This window comes from Sapajus apella, unplaced genomic scaffold (assembly GCF_009761245.1).
Source record: "Sapajus apella isolate SASKATOON/1434 unplaced genomic scaffold, GSC_monkey_1.0 scaffold154, whole genome shotgun sequence".
In the NCBI taxonomy this organism is placed as follows: Eukaryota; Metazoa; Chordata; class Mammalia; order Primates; family Cebidae; genus Sapajus; species Sapajus apella.
Window position 1 is genome coordinate 1352753 of NW_022437094.1, and position 15874 is coordinate 1368626.

Genomic DNA, 15874 nt, shown 5'->3' on the forward strand with positions numbered 1-15874 from the left:
GAGGTTGGGAAAGCAGATGCAAGAATATATAGGGAAGAGAGAACTTTCAGATAGTTATTTGTCAGGAGCTTAGCATATGAGGGATGGAAGCTGTTAGGGATGAAACATAGAGTTTTTTAGACACCAGTCATGAGACTTGAATGCCAGACAAAGTAGATGGATCTTGAACCTGAGGAAAATTGAGGATTATTGCAGAGTTATTGGCAGCGGAGTAACATTGTCAGATTTGTATATTATAAAGAACACTCTATAAACAAAGGCAGGGTGATCAGCTAGATTATTTGTAGAAGTTCACACAAACATCAGTGAGATTCGAGCAGACTTGAGTTGAGAGGGAAAGGCATTAGCTGGACTTGGTGATTATTCATGAGAATGAAACAAATGTAAGAATCTGAAATGATTCTAGATTTTTGGCATGGCTGACTGGGTGGATGAAAATGCCGTTTGTAAACCTGTAGGAGCAGCAGATTGTTGAGAAAAGGATGAGTTTTGGGCATGTTGAGTTTGAAAGATCTGTAAGACATTCACATGAAGATGTCAAAAAGGCATTTCAAGTGTCCAGTTTAGGAGAGAGATGGGCTGGAAATTTGATATTCATCAGTATTACCTGTTAGTGATCTTATAAGCATTAAAGAATATCCATATGGAAAAAAATAGTTATGCTTGCCATTTAGTTGTTTGTTAAGCATACTGAATATTTGCATACAAAGGTATATGTACAACACTTTTTTCACAGGTACAGCTGAAATATAACAACTACCACTTATATTACTATAACAACTACCACTTATACTATTTACCATAAATTGTGTTAAATGTTTTTATTTATTATATAGTGTTTATGGTAACCCTTTGATGTAGGAGTAATTATTCCCATTTTTTCATACGAGTACACTAACTGTGAGACATAGTGTAAACTGACCAGGGCTACACAGTAGCAGAACTGGGGAATTCCAAGAACAGTGTTTTTTTTTTTTTTTTTATGACTCACTTTCTGTCTTGGGTTACACCAGCACTAACAACAGGTAGTATTGCACACAGGCAGCTTCTGGGAAGTCTCCGCCCCATCTCTGGCTAGAAGCCCTGCAGGTGATGATAAACAAGTTCCTGTGGAATTGTGGGTAGATACTGGACTTGTAAACTAAAGGCTTCACAAGCACCTCTTTGCTTAGTCTTTTTCTCCTCCTTTCCCCAGGGTGCACGGAACCCTCAAGCACTAGGACCGTGTGGAATCCAGGCTGCGATGGCACCTTCATTCACTGCCCGCATTCAGTGGTTTCTCTTGCGTGCGCTAGGCTTTCTCATAGGCCTAGTAGGCCGAGCAGCTTTAGTCTTAACGGGCCCCAAGTTTGCCTCAAAGACCCCCCGGCCGGTGACTGAACCATTGCTTCTACTTTCTGGAATGCAGCTGGCCAAGCTGATCCGACAGAGAAAGGTGAGTGCAATTCAGAAGAGGCTGGAGGAACAGGTCTTTTAGCTGGATCCAGGAAGCTTTTGGTGGCTGTGGTTGTGGCTTCCTTTCCATCCTCCACTAAGGCGACTTGACTTATGAGAGGTATTTTCTGGGGATAAAGGGAGACTTCTGGGTGTTGTAGTACGTTTATTTTTATCAAGGACATTTACTGCGGGCATGGGTTGGACTATTTTGGCACCCTCATAGTCCTTCCTATCATTTGTCCTATTTGTGCATAATTGTTGTGTGTGGGGTAAATCAGGTGTGAGTTTCAAACTGATTCTCAGCCATTTCAATCGGTCTCTCTCTTTCTCTCACTCTCTCCCTTTCTCTCTCTCTCTTCCTCCCTCTCTCACAGGCCCCAGATCTGTCTGCTGCTTACCATTTAACCAATTCTTTAAAAAATTTATTTAAAATAAAAGTAGTGCTTGGTCTAGGTTAGTAAAAGCTGTGTCTACCATATATTTAGAGCATAGCATATGTGAAATACTATGCCTGGGTACTTAAACATATTCTATTTCACAGATGCAGTTATATAGGTAATATTCATATTTTATGCATAAGGAAACTAAAGTAAAATGAAACTAAAGCAAAATATATACACAAAAATTGTTGAAAATTCTTAATTAAAAATTTAAGCAGCTCATTCGTTCTTTCTAGAGTTATGCAGGCAGGACTATTCATCTCTGTCACATGAATGATTGGTTAACTAGAGATCTTGGGCTACAGTTTAGTAATCCTTATTTAGACTTCACTTGTTTTTATCTCTCTGCTGTTTCATTTGTTTTTGTCAGCTTTATTTCCAGAATCTACAATACTACTTAACAAAGAATAGGCATGCAGTAAATACTTTATGAATATCTCAATATGTGTTCCTGAATGCATGAATTAACAATGTTTGTATTACATTCTGGTTACCTTTCAAAGACATATCTTGTCTTCTTGCTGTTCCCCCTCCCCAGCCTCTACTCACTCATGCATGTTTTTCTAACAGTTAGGGAGGCAATGGGATGTATTCTGTTGGTGCAAAAGTAATTGTGATTTTTTAAATTGTGATTTTTGCCATTACTTTTAATGGTAAAAATCACAATTACTTTTGCACCAACTTAATAGTAGAAAGATAATAGATTTCAAATTTTGGACTGTCTGTCCATGGTTGTGTGACCTTGTGCAGATAATACAGCGCAAACACCTGGCACATAGGACATTGTGTATCATAATGATTAGAAGAATGGACTCTAGAGCCAGACTGCCTGGGTTCAGAAATCCTAGCTCTCCTACGGTCTAGCTCTGTGATCTTAGAAACGTTGCTTAACTTTTTGTGCCTCTGATATCCTTTAAGAAAACTTGATTTGATAATAGAATATACCTTTTAGAGTTGAGATGAATTAAATGAATTCATATACATAAAACTTATAGAACATTGCCTAGCATACTAGTCCTATATAAATCTTTACTAGTACTATTATCAGGTTTTTGGTAATTAGCCATTTTCATTCATGTTTGCCCATGAGAAGAGATAATCTAGATATAGTTTATCTAGATTTATAAAAATATTCTGAAGGGAAGAAGTGGAGTGGATACAAAGTCTTATTTATCCTTTAGTTTCTGTCTTTTATATACACAGATATATTGTTACTGCAAAACAACTAAATTTAACAAAGACCTACTATGTGCCACTTGATAAGGCAAATATTTTACTTAGATTTTTGTGAATGGAATCTTCATAACAACATTTTGATGTGTCTATAATTATCATCATCTTACAGAATAGGAAAATAAAGTTTAGAGCTTTCTAATAGCTTGTCCAATGACACACAGCTACAAAGTTGTAGAGCCAGGTGAATCTTACTCAATTTTTGTTGGCACTTTATGGAAGAGTAATGCTTCTTGATAATGAGCTCTGATTGAACAGTCAGTTTCCTGTGAATCAGCATCTACTATCTTTATGCTTGCTTTTGTGTCCCTATATGAGTACTTTTCTATTGTTCTGAATTTAGGCTACCTTTACGTTTATGTCATCTGAACTGCCACAGCCTCAGTTGGTATCCGAGATTGGGCCTTTACAAAAAAACATCAACTTACATCCACCACCATACATAGCCTGGTCATTGTTTTTGCACATTGGATATTTGATTTTGTTGATGATTCCAAAGTCGATGAGGTTTTGAAACCGTAAGTCCCACTCGGAAATCATCTAATTACATATATATGAGGATATCCTCATTCATACGTTATTTGTAAAAGTGCTAGTAAAGGCAAATCAGAGTCCTGATTAAATATGCTACGGTATGTCTATGTATTTGATAGTATGCATCAAGCAAAAGAATGAAGTGGCTCTTTATTTACAAGATATGGAATGAGTTCCAAAACATATTTTAAATGAATAAAACAAAATACAGAATACTTTGTATAATATGCTACATCTGTATGAAATAATAATGTCTTTTGTTTCTACGTTTCTATAGCTACCTTGTATATTTTTATATATCATCTACTTATCTGTATGTCTCTGGGTAGGGTCCAGCCCTACAGGGTCCTGTGAGCCCCTCTCTACTGGTATGGAGATGAGAAACTGTGGAAATAAAAGACACAAGACACCGAGAAAGGGAAAACAGAGTTTGGGCCCAGGGGTCCACTGCCAACCAAACTGCGGAGTCTGGCAGTGGCCCGAGTGCCCGGACACTCTTACTTTTATTTAGTACAAAGCATGGGATTGGGTAGGTAGGGTGAGGCAATGGTGGTCAGTGACGGGGTCAGGTAAATCACGTGTCTTGGAGATAGGGGCCCAGGTCTTTCAAATAGCTGAGGTGAGGAGAAAACCTAATGCATCAGCACTTTTCTCATACTTGTCAAGAAAGAACGGTGACATTAAGATTTATGTTACTATTACTGATTTTATCTTTTAAGAAAGGGAGGGACCAGGTGCAGAAGCAGAACATGAAAGTAGGCATAGAACTTGACCACTGAAGCACAGCATCACATAGAGACAGTTAAGCCCCGGGATGTCTGCATGTCTGCTTGACAGCTGTCAGGCCTACCACAAAAGCTTGGAGAAGCGGAGTTTTCTCCTAACACCCCTGGGGGAAGGAGATATCTTGTCCATTTTGGACATCTCCTTCTGTAGCTGGATAAACAGCAGGCACTTTCCCAGTGCTGGCACTGCTGCATAGCCGAGGTACCCTCCAGCAGGCACCCTTATGAGGGTGTGACAGAAGGCTTAGAGCATCTCGCCTTAGGATCACTTTGTTCACAATGTCACCTCAGTTCCATGCTTCATAACTGGATAATCATTAGTAAACTTAAAAGGTTCTATTGAGTATATATATTATATGTGAATAACTATGTGATTATATACGGTTTTATATACATAGATATGTATATATATATGAATAACTATGTAACTGCATCTCTAATTCTTTTCTAGTCCTGTATTCATATGGGAACAGGTTGAGGCTTCAGACCCTTGCCTCGGCACTTGTGGGGACTCCCACGGGGTCTCCCACCCACATCTCTGGAAAGATGTAAAAAAACTAATAACAGTAGTTTACTCTGGAGAGTAATGCCGGGGAGAGGAATGCGGGGGAAATGTTAGGAGACAAGAGTGGAAAGAGACTTCATTGCATGACCTTTTTTACTTTCAGACTTTTGAAACGTGTGCTCAGGTTGCCTATTTATAATAAATATAATCAATACTTTAGAAAATTAGAAAAATATATTTTTAGTTTTTAGATAAGTAATAAAAAAAATCACTAGTTCTTCCTTTAGTCCATCCATACAGAGGAATATGATGCAGTGGTAGAAATATAAGATGCTGAACAATGAATATAATACGATTTCTTTTGTGTGAAGGAGGAAGAGAGAGAGAGAGCTGAAGAGAGGGGAAAAGGGACTGAGGGAGGGAAAGAGAGAGAGTGAGAAGCTTTCACTTTTCTTTTTTTTTAATTGCATTTTAGGTTTGGGGATACATGTGAAGAACATGCAAAATTGTTGCATAGGTACACACATGGCAGTGTGATTTGCTGCCTTCCTCCCCTTCACCTATATCTGGCATTTCTCCTCATGCTCTCTCTCCCCAACTCCCCACCCCCCACTGTCCCTCCCCTATTTCCCTCCGACAGATCCCAGTGTGTGATGCTCCCCTCCCTGTATCCATGTGTTGTCATTGTTCAGCACCCACCTGTGAGTGAGAACACGTGGTGTTTGATTTTCTGTTCTTGAGAACATGCGGTGTTTGATTTTCTGTTCTTGTGTCACTTTGCATTTGTACTTTTCTGTAGTGAGTGGAATTTTTAACCATGTACCTAGTATTCATTTTTCTTAGGACTGCAAGGTTCATTTGGAAAAAACAAACACAAATATCCAGGCTCAGGTGTATGACCTTGGTTAAGTCACTTAACCTCCCTGAGTGAGTCTCAGTGACTTCATCTGTAAAATGGGGATAATATTACATGTGTTGTGAGGAGGATTTAATGACATAACAGGTATAAAGTTCTTGGCATGTATTTAGCAAATGGCAATTATGGTCATGTTAATTTCTACCTCTAAAGCCTGTTTGTTTTATTTTTGTCATATTCTACATGCTGCAAACTCAATTAAGGTAGCAGTGTCAGTTGAAGATATTTGGGGTTGTATACGTTGATGGAGCGGCCAGCCGCTAGACACCAGCTTGGCAATCCAGGCTCTTAATTCTAGAGCTGTGTGTACACTAGACTATTGAGTTATGGTGGCTGAAATCTCTGTCTGTATATGCATTTAAAACTTACTGAAAACCTACTAGATGGATAATTCTAAAGGACAAGTAGAATTAACCCAAAAGAAAAAGTACATATAGCTTTCTTTTTAATTCTATAAATCTCCCCTGTGTCTATGCTTATATCTCTTTTTTTCATTCTTAATACTAACCAATTTTCTGCACACACTCTTTCTCCATCATGCTTGTTGCAGTTTATCTGTTTGATAGGTATTTAAAAGTTAGTTTATTCTTTTATACTTGTTTTGTTGTTACTTTTCCTATTTTATTTCTGAGCCATTAAATTTTATCTTGATTTGTTATTCTTTAAAACAATTGCTTTTATTTTTCTATTACTGTAACTTGAATACCTTATATGTTGTCTTACTTTTATTTTTATAAGTAAAAGCATATTATGACAGTTTTACTTATATTCAATAGATTTGTGAATTTCTGGATAATTTACCATTTTAGTTTTGTTTACCTCTTAGACCCATTGGTTATATGGAAGAATGTTTTTGAAATAGTTAAGCCTTCCAAATATCATCTTTAAATTTTGGTTTTCTAGTACTCCTAGAATATGACAATTTGTCAAACTGACCAAGAAATTCTCTAAAACCTTTTGGGCTTTAAAATTTTCTTTGTGTGACATGATTATTTTTTGTTCATGACTGATGAATAAAGAGCCATGTGTGTACCTATGCAACAATTTTGCATGTTCTTCACATGTAGCCCCAAACCTAAAATGCAATTTAAAAAAGAGCATATTCTTGATGGAGTAAAAATTCTCCCTCACTATGCATTTGGGCATGTTGGTTGTATTATTAAATTCTTGAATATATCATCGCTTTTTACTCCTTGATCTGTCAGTCCCTGAGAGAGCTATATTGTCTGCTGCTATACTTATACATCTGGTTAACTTCTCTTTGTATTTGTAGTATATGCCTCATGTATTTGCCTGCCTTATTAATACAGAAATGCGTATGACTGTGAGGGCATTCTCATATATCATTCCATTTTATGTTTTAGTTTTAAAATTTGCTTTCTCTGATATTAATAATACCACCTCTGCTTTCTTGTTGTTTTCACCTCGTATATCTTTGCCTAACTCTTTGTTTTCAATCTTTCATTGTCTTTTTGTTCCAGATAAATTTCTTAGCTTTTTTTAAAACCAAATTTAGTGTCTTTGCCCTCTGACAGGGGAATTCAGTCCTTCACACTTATAATGCAATTGGTTTAATCCTTTTCACTTGATGTAATGTTTATAATTTATCATACTTGCATTCTCTTTTCCTTTCCTTCCCTTTTCTGTCTTGATATGATTTCTTTTTAATTATTTTTCTCTCCTCTTTACTTGGGGGTTCTGTTTTGCTTCGCAATTCTCGTTTTTTTAATTGTACTTTAAGTTCTGGGGTACATGTGCAGATCTTGTAAGATTGTTGCATAGGTACACACATGCCATGGTGGTTTGCTGCCTAGGCAATACCATTCAGGAAATAGGCATAGGTAAGGACTTCATGAATAAAACACCAAAAGCAATGGCAACAAAAGCCAAAATAGACAAATGGGATCTAATTAAACTTAAGAGCTTCTGCACAGCAAAAGAAACAAGCATTAGAGTGAACTGGCAACCAACAGAATGGGAAAAAAAATTTTGCAATTTACCCATCTGACAAAGGGCTAATATCCAGAACCTACAAAGAACTAAAACAGATTTACAAGAAAAAAACAAGTAATGCAATCAAAAAGTGGGCAAAGGATATGAACAGACACTTTTCCAAAGAAGACAATTATGCAGCGAAAAACATGAAAAAATGCTCATCATTACTGGTCATTAGAGAAATACAAATCAAAACTACATTGAGATACCATCTCACGCCAGTTAGAATGGCAATCATTAAAAAATCTGGAGACAACAGATGCTGGAGAGGATGTGGAGAAATAGGAACAGTTTTAGACTGTTGGTGGGAGTGTAAATTAGTTCAACCATTGTCAAAGACAGCGTGGTGATTCCTCAATGATCTAGAAATAGGGATTTCATCTGACCCAGCAATCCCATTAATGGGTGTATGCCCAAAGGATTAGAAATTGTTCTATTATAGAGACAAATGAAAACCTATGTTTATTGTGGCACTGTTTACAATAGCAAAGACCTACTTTGCAATTTTCTAATGTTTACTGTCTCATGTCTAAGAATTATAATTAAAACTACAATTGTGACCTAGAAATAGAAATTCCATTTGACCCAGCAATCCCATTACTGGGTATGTATCCAAAGGATTATAAATCGTTCTACTATAAGGACACGTGCACACGAATGTTCATTGCAGCACTGTTTACAATAGCAAAGACCTGGAACCAACCCAAATGCCCATCGATGATAGACTGGACAGGGAAAATGTGGCACATATACACCATGGAATACTCTGCAGCCATCAAAAATTATGAGTTCATGTCCTTTGTAGGGACATGGATGAACCTGGAAACCATCATTCTCAGCAAACTGACACAAGAACAGAAAATCAAACACCACAAGTTCTCACTCATAGACGGGTGTTGAACAATGAGAACACATGGACACAGGGAGGGGAGCATCACACACTGGGGTCTCTGTGGGCAACTAGGGGAGCGACAATGAGGGGTGGGGAGTTGGAAAGGGATAACATGGGAAGAAATGCCAGATATAGGTGATGAGGAGGAAGGCAGAAAACCACACTGCCATGTGTGTACCTATGCAACAATCTTACATGTTCTTCACATGTACCCCCAAACCTAAAATGCAATAATATATATATATATAAACTAAAATTATACATAATAATTAAATGAGAATATTTTAGCACCAACCACGGATGTTTTACTTGTCTTATGTCTCCTCACATGCATAAGACCTTTGGTTTAGGGTTGGCAAATATAGCAAACACAAATACAATGTGCTTAGCTAAATTTAAATTTAAGATAAATAACATATAGGTTTCAGTATAATCATCCCCATGCAATAATTGAGACAGTCTTATATTAAAACTTACTCTCTATTCATTTGAAATTCAAATTATCTTGATTTCCTGTATTTTATCTGAAAACCCTATCTTTATATCCTTTTATGTCTCTACTCCTTAACTCTTGGTTTTGCAGAGACGGTGTATACTGTTAAGTTTCAGGGTATTACTGAAATAATATCTATTTTTTATTGATTATTTACTGCAACGAATATTTGCCAGTTTAGTATATACACATAATATCTCTGAACTCCAATTTATATTTAATTTCAGCAGAGTTTATTCCTTTTAGCCCTATTCATTATTTGAAACTTTCTTATGCTGGTATATTTTAGACTTCTTACCTTCAACATAGACTTCTTATACTTCTTAGGCCTTATATTTTGCCTCATGGGGGACTATGCTTGGTAATTCACTGACAGTGTCTCAAAAAATGATTAATGTACACTGCAGTCTTTTACAAAATACTTGTTGAATGAATTGTTTAGCCCATAAATGCCTGCTAAAGTATTGTATTTTGCAGGTGAAATGCACAGATGTTGTCCAGGCTTATATCAACAGAATCAAGGATGTGAACCCAATGATCAATGGAATTGTCAAGTGCAGGTGAGCATTTTCACTCTCTCAAGGAGTCACTTATGGTGGTTTTTATTCTACTTCTATGGCCATGGCAACCTTAGCATATTTCCTAGATTTTTCTTTCTGTATGTCCTTCCCTTGTTTTCACTGGGAACTTCTCTGACATATAATTTTAGTATTTTATCTTTTGTTGAGTGGTTATGATTATTTGTCTGCCAACCTGCTCATATTAACTGTAAGATCCTTGATGGCAAGGACTAAATTTTATTGTTTTTACGTATTCAACATCCAGAACAAGGCCTAAAGTTTGGTAGGCATCATCAAACTTTTAGTGAATGCATTAATATTTGGTAGTGACTCTAGTAGTAGAACCCGACCTCTCACAGACACATTTTCCAATGTGTATTTAGCATAGTTGACAGTATTTCATATAGATATCGTATATGTTACTTCCATGTCTCTGCTAAGTAAACACTCCTCAGCAGCTCTGAGGTTTTACAGGGCCAAAAGCTTGGATTACTCTTTCTGTAATATTCTGTTTAATGGGTAGCACAGTTATTCTTAGCACAACATGACATACGGTGACATTGTGTAGATCTTAGCCATTCATGTACCATCTTTAGGATTGTTGTCTTGTTTGCATGTCAACTCTGTTGTTGTTAATATACTTATTAAAATTGAGTCATTTATCCTAATTTAATCATTTAAAAATGAAACTTTATATCACTAATATTAAAAACTTACCACTTAACATGGATGGTTAATGTAAATTAAAGGAAACTAGCCAATATTATGAAATTACAAACACAAAATATTTTAATGAAATGTAACTACTGCATCAAATGGATTTGTATCATGGTAGATACCTTATTTTAATTTAATTTTATTGTTTCCTTTTTTAAAAATTGTGTTTTAGGTTTGGCGATACATGTGAAGAACATGCAAGATTGTTGCATGGGTACACACATGGAAGTGTGATTTGCTGCCTTCCTCCCCATCACCTATATCTGGCATTTCTTCCCATGCTATCTCTCCCCAACTCCCCATCCGCCACTGTCCCTCCCCTATTTCCCCCCTACAGACCCCAGTGTGTGATGCTCCCCTCCCTGTGTCCATGTGTTCTCATTGTTCAACACCCACCTATGAGTGAGAACATGTGGTGTTTGATTTTCTGTTCTTGTGACAGTTTGCTGAGAATGATGGTTTCTAGGTTCATCCATGTCCCTATAAATGACACGAACTCATCACTTTTGATGGCTGCATAGTATTCCATGGTGTATATGTGCCACATTTTCCCTGTACAGCCTATCATCAATGGGCATTTGGGTTGGTTCCAGGTCTTTGCTATTGTAAACAGTGCTGCAATGAACATTCGTGTGCATGTGTCCTTATAGTAGAACGATTTATAATCCTTTGGATATATACCCAGTAATGGGATTGCTGGGTCAAATGGAATATCTATGTCTAGGTCCTTGAGGAATTGCCACTGTCTTCCACAATGTTTGAACTAATTTACACTCCCACCAACAGTGTAAAAGTGTTCCTATTTCTCCACATCCTCTCCAGTATCTGTTGTCTCCAGATTTTTTAATGATCACCATTCTAACTGGCTTGAGATGGTATCTCACTGTAGATTTGATTTGCATTTCTCTACTTACCAGTGATAATGAGCATTTTTCATATGTTTGTTGGCCTCATGTAAGTCTTCTTTTGTAAAGTGTCTGTTCATATCCTTTGCCCACTTTTGAATGGGCTTGCTAGTTTTTTTCTTGTAAATCTGTTTTAGTTCTTTGTAGATTCTGGATATCAGCCCTTTGTCAGATGATTAGACTGCAAAATTTTTTTCTCATTCTGTTGGTTACCAATTCACTCTACTGACTGTGCCTTTTGCAGTGCAGAAGCTGTAGAGTTTGATTAGGTCCCATTTATCTATTTTGGCTTTTGTTGCCAATGCTTTTGGTGTTTTGGTCATGAAGTCCTCGCCTATGCCTATGTCCTGAATGGCTTTGTCTAGGTTTCGTTCTAGGGTTTTTATGGTGTTAGGTCTTAAGTTTACATCTTTAATCCATCAGGAGTTAATTTTAGTGTAAGGTGTCAAGAAGGGGTACAGTTTCTGTTTTCTGCACATGGCTAGCCTGTTTTCCCAACACCATTTATTAAACAGGGACTCCTTTCCCCATTGCTTGTTTCTGTCAGGTTTGTCAAAGATCAAATGGTTGTAGATGCATGGTGTTGCCTCCAAGGCCTCTGTTCTGTTCCATTGGTCTATATCTCTGTTTTTGTACCAGCACCATGCTGTTTTGATTACTGCAGTCTTGTAGTATAGTTTGAAATCCGGTAGTGTGATGCCTCCCACTTTGTTCATTTTACTTAGAATTGACTTAGCTATGTGGGCTCCCTATTGGTTCCATATGAAGTTTAAGGTGGTTTTTTCCAGTTCTGTGATGAAGGTCATTGGTAGCTTGATGGGGAAAGCATTGAATCTGTAAATTACTTTGGGCACTATGGTCATTATCACGATATTGATTCTTCCTAACCATGAACACGGAATGTTTCTCCATCTGTTTGTGTCCTCTCTTATTTCGTTGAGCAGTGGTTTGTAGTTCTCCTTGAAGAGGTCCTTTACATTCCTGGTTAGTTGTATTCCTAGGTATTTTATTCTCTTTGTAGCAATTTTGAATGGCAGTTCATTCGTGATTTGGCTCTTTATTTGGCTCTCTTTAAGCCTGCTATTGGTGTATAGAAATGCTTTTGGTTTTTGCACATTGATTTTGTATCCTGAGACTTTGCTGAAGTTGCTTATCAGTTTCAGGAGATTTTGGGCTGAGATGATGGGGTCTTCTAGATATACAAGCATGTCGTCTGCAAATAGAGACAATTTGACTTCTTCCTTTCCTATTTGAATACCCTTTATTTCTTTTTCTTGCCTGATTGCTCCAGCTAGAACTTCCCGTACTATATTGAATAGGATTGGTGAGAGAGGGCATCCTTGTCTAGTGCCAGGTTTCAAAGGGAATGCTTCCAGTTTTTGCCCATTCAGTATGATATTGGCTGTTGGTTTGTCATAAATAGCTTTTATTATTTTGAGATATGTTCTGTCAATACCTAGTTTATTGAGCGTTTTTAGCATAAAGGGCTATTGAATATTGTCAAAGGCCTTCTCTGCATCAATTGAGATAATCATGTGGTTTTTGTCTTTGGTTCTGTTTATGTGGTGAATTACGTTTATAGAGTTGCCTATGTTGAACCAGCCTTGCATCCCTGGGATGAATCCTACATGATCATGGTGGATAAGCTTTTTGATGTGCTGTTGCCATTGGTTTGCCAGTATTTTATTGAAGATTTTTTCATCTATGTTCATCATCGATATTGGCCTGAAGTTTTCTTTTCTTGCTGAATATCTGCCAGGTTTTGGTATCACGATGATGTTGGTCTCATAAAAGTGATTACGGAAGGATTCCTTCTTTTTGGATTGTTTGGAATAGTTTCAGAAGGAATAGTACCAGCTCCTGTTTGTATGTCTGGTAGAATTCGGCTGTGAACCCATCTTGACCTGGGCTTTTTTTGGGTGGTAGGCTCTTAATTGCTGCCTCAACTTCAGACCTTGTTATTGGTCTATTCAGGTTTTCGCATTCTTCCTGGTTTATGCTTCGGAGGATACAAGTGTCCAGGAATTTATACATTTCTTCCAGGTTTACTAGTTTATGTGCATAGAGTTGTTTGTAGTAATCTTTGATGATGGTTTGTACTTCTGTGGAATCTGTGGTGATACCCACTTTATCGTTTTTTATTGCAGCTATTTGATTATTCTCTGTTTTCTTTTTTATTTATCTGGCTAGTGGTCTATTTTGGTAATCTTTCTGAAAGACCTGCTCCTGAATTTATAGGTTTTTTGAAAGTTTTTTTGTGTGTGTGTCTTTATCTCCTTCATTTCTGCTCTGATCTTAGTTATTTCTTGCCTTCTGCTAGGTTATGAGTTTTTTGATCTTGCTCCTCTAGCTCTTTCAATTTTGATGATAGGATGTCGGTTTTAGGTCTTTCCTTGCTTCTCATGTGGGCATTTATTGCTATATATTTTCCTCTACAGACTACTTTAAATGTGTCCCAGAGGTTCTGGTATGTTGTATCTTCTTTCTCATTGGTTTCAAATAACATATTCATTTCTGCCTTCATTTCGTTGTTTATCCAGTCAACATTCAAGAGCCAGTTGTTCAGTTTACATGAAGCTGTGCAGTTCTGAGTTACTGTTTGAATTCTCAATTCTAAGATGATTGCACCGTGGTCTGAGAGACTGTTTGTTGTGATTTACATTCTTTTGCATTTGCTGAGGAGTGATTTACTTCCAATTATGTGGTCAGTTTTAGAGTAGTTGTGATGTGGTGCTGAGAAGAATGTATATTCTGTGGATTTGGGGTGGAGAGTTCTGTAAATGTCTATTAGGTTTGCTTGGTCCAGGTCTGAGTTCAAGTCCTTGATATCCTTGTTAATTTTCTGTCTCATTGATCTGTCTAATGACAATGGGGTGTTAAAGTCTCCCACTCTTATTATTTGGGAGCCTAAGTCTCTTTGCAAGTCATTGAGAACTTGCTTTATGTATCTGGATGCTCCTGTATTTGGTGCATATATATTTAGGATCGTTAGCTCTTCTTGTTGCATTGATCTTTTTACCATTATGTAATGTTCTTCTTTGTCTTTTTTGATCTTTGTTGGTTTAAAATTTAAAATATCACAGATGAGAATTGCAACTCCTGCTTTTTTTTTTTTTTGCTCTCCATTTGATTGGTAAATCTTCCTCCATCCATTTATTTTGAGCCTTTGTGTATCCTTCCATGTGAGATGGATTTCCTGGATACAGCACACTGATGGGTTTTGGCTTTTTATCCAATTTGCCAGTCTGTGTCTTTTGATTGGGACATTTAGCCCATTTACATTTAGGGTTAATATTGTTATGTGTGAATATGATCCTGCCCTTTTGATGCTATCTGACTGTTTTGCCTGTAAGTTGATGCAGTTTCTTCACTGTGTTAATGCACTTTACCATTTGGTATGTTTTTGGAGTGGCTGGTACTGGTTGTTCCTTTCTATGCTTAGTACCTCTTTCAGGAGCTCTTGTAAAGCAGGCCTGGTGGTGATGAAATCTCTGAGTACTTCCTTGTTCGCAAAGGATTTTTTTTTCCCTCACTTCTGAAGCTTAGTTTGATTGGATATGAAATTCTGGGTTGAAAGTTCTTTTCTTTAAGGATGTTGATTATTGGCCCCCACTCTCTTCTGGTTTGTAGGGTTTCTGCTGAGAGATCTGCTGTGAGTCTGATGGGCTTCTCTATATGGGTATTGACCTTTCTCTATGGCTGCCCTTAGCATTTTCTCCTTCATTTCAACCCTGGTGTATCTGATGATTATGTGCCTTGGGGTTGCTCTTCTTGAGGAATATCTTTGTGGTGTTCTCTGTACTTCCTGGACTTGAATATTGGCTTGCCTTGCTAGGTTGGGGAATTTTTCCTGGATAATATCCTGAAGATATTTTCCAGCTTGGATCCATTCTGTCCGCCACATTCCTGTCCACCTATCAAACGTAGATTAGGTCTTTTCACATAGTCCCATATTTCTTGGAGAATTCGTTCATTCCATTTTACCCTTTTTTCTCTAATCTTGCCTTCTCATTTTGTTTCATTGAGTTAAACTTTGACCTCTGATATCCTTTCTTCTGCTTGGTCAATTCAGAGTTGAACCCTGTGTATGCTTCACGAATTTTTCGTGTTGTGTTTTTCTGCTCTGTATATTTACTTATATTCTTCTCTAAGTTGTTTATTCTTATTAGCATTTCATCAAATCTTTTTTTAAGGTTCTTAGTTTCTTTGCATTGGTTTACAACATGTTTTTTTAGCTTACAGAAGTTTCTTATTACCCATCTTCTGAAGCCTGATTTTGTCAATTCATCACACTCATTTTCCATCCAGCCTTATTCCTTTCCTGGTGATGAACTGTCATCCCTTGGAGGAGGAGAGGCATTCTGGTTTCGGGTGTTTTCATCCCTTTTGCACTGCTTTCTTCCCATCTTTGTGGATTTATCCACCTGTCATCTTTGTGTTTGTTGACTTTCAGATGGTGTCT

The 15874-nt window shown here is 37.2% G+C and overlaps 1 protein-coding gene across 2 annotated transcripts in view; it reads left to right on the forward strand.

Moving 5' to 3' along the window:
• Positions 1 to 996: 996 nt before the first annotated feature.
• FAAH2 (fatty acid amide hydrolase 2) overlaps positions 997 to 15874 on the forward strand; it is a 286150-nt gene continuing 271272 nt past the window's right edge. Inside the window, exons 1-2 of one of the 2 annotated variants that reach the window (XM_032266098.1) lie at positions 997 to 1435; positions 9708 to 9790. In XM_032266098.1, coding sequence (XP_032121989.1) covers positions 1244 to 1435; positions 9708 to 9790 — 275 coding nt within the window. In that variant the 5' untranslated portion in view covers positions 997 to 1243. The remainder of the gene's footprint in view (positions 1436 to 9707; positions 9791 to 15874) is intronic. The other variant, XM_032266099.1, reaches the window with a different exon arrangement.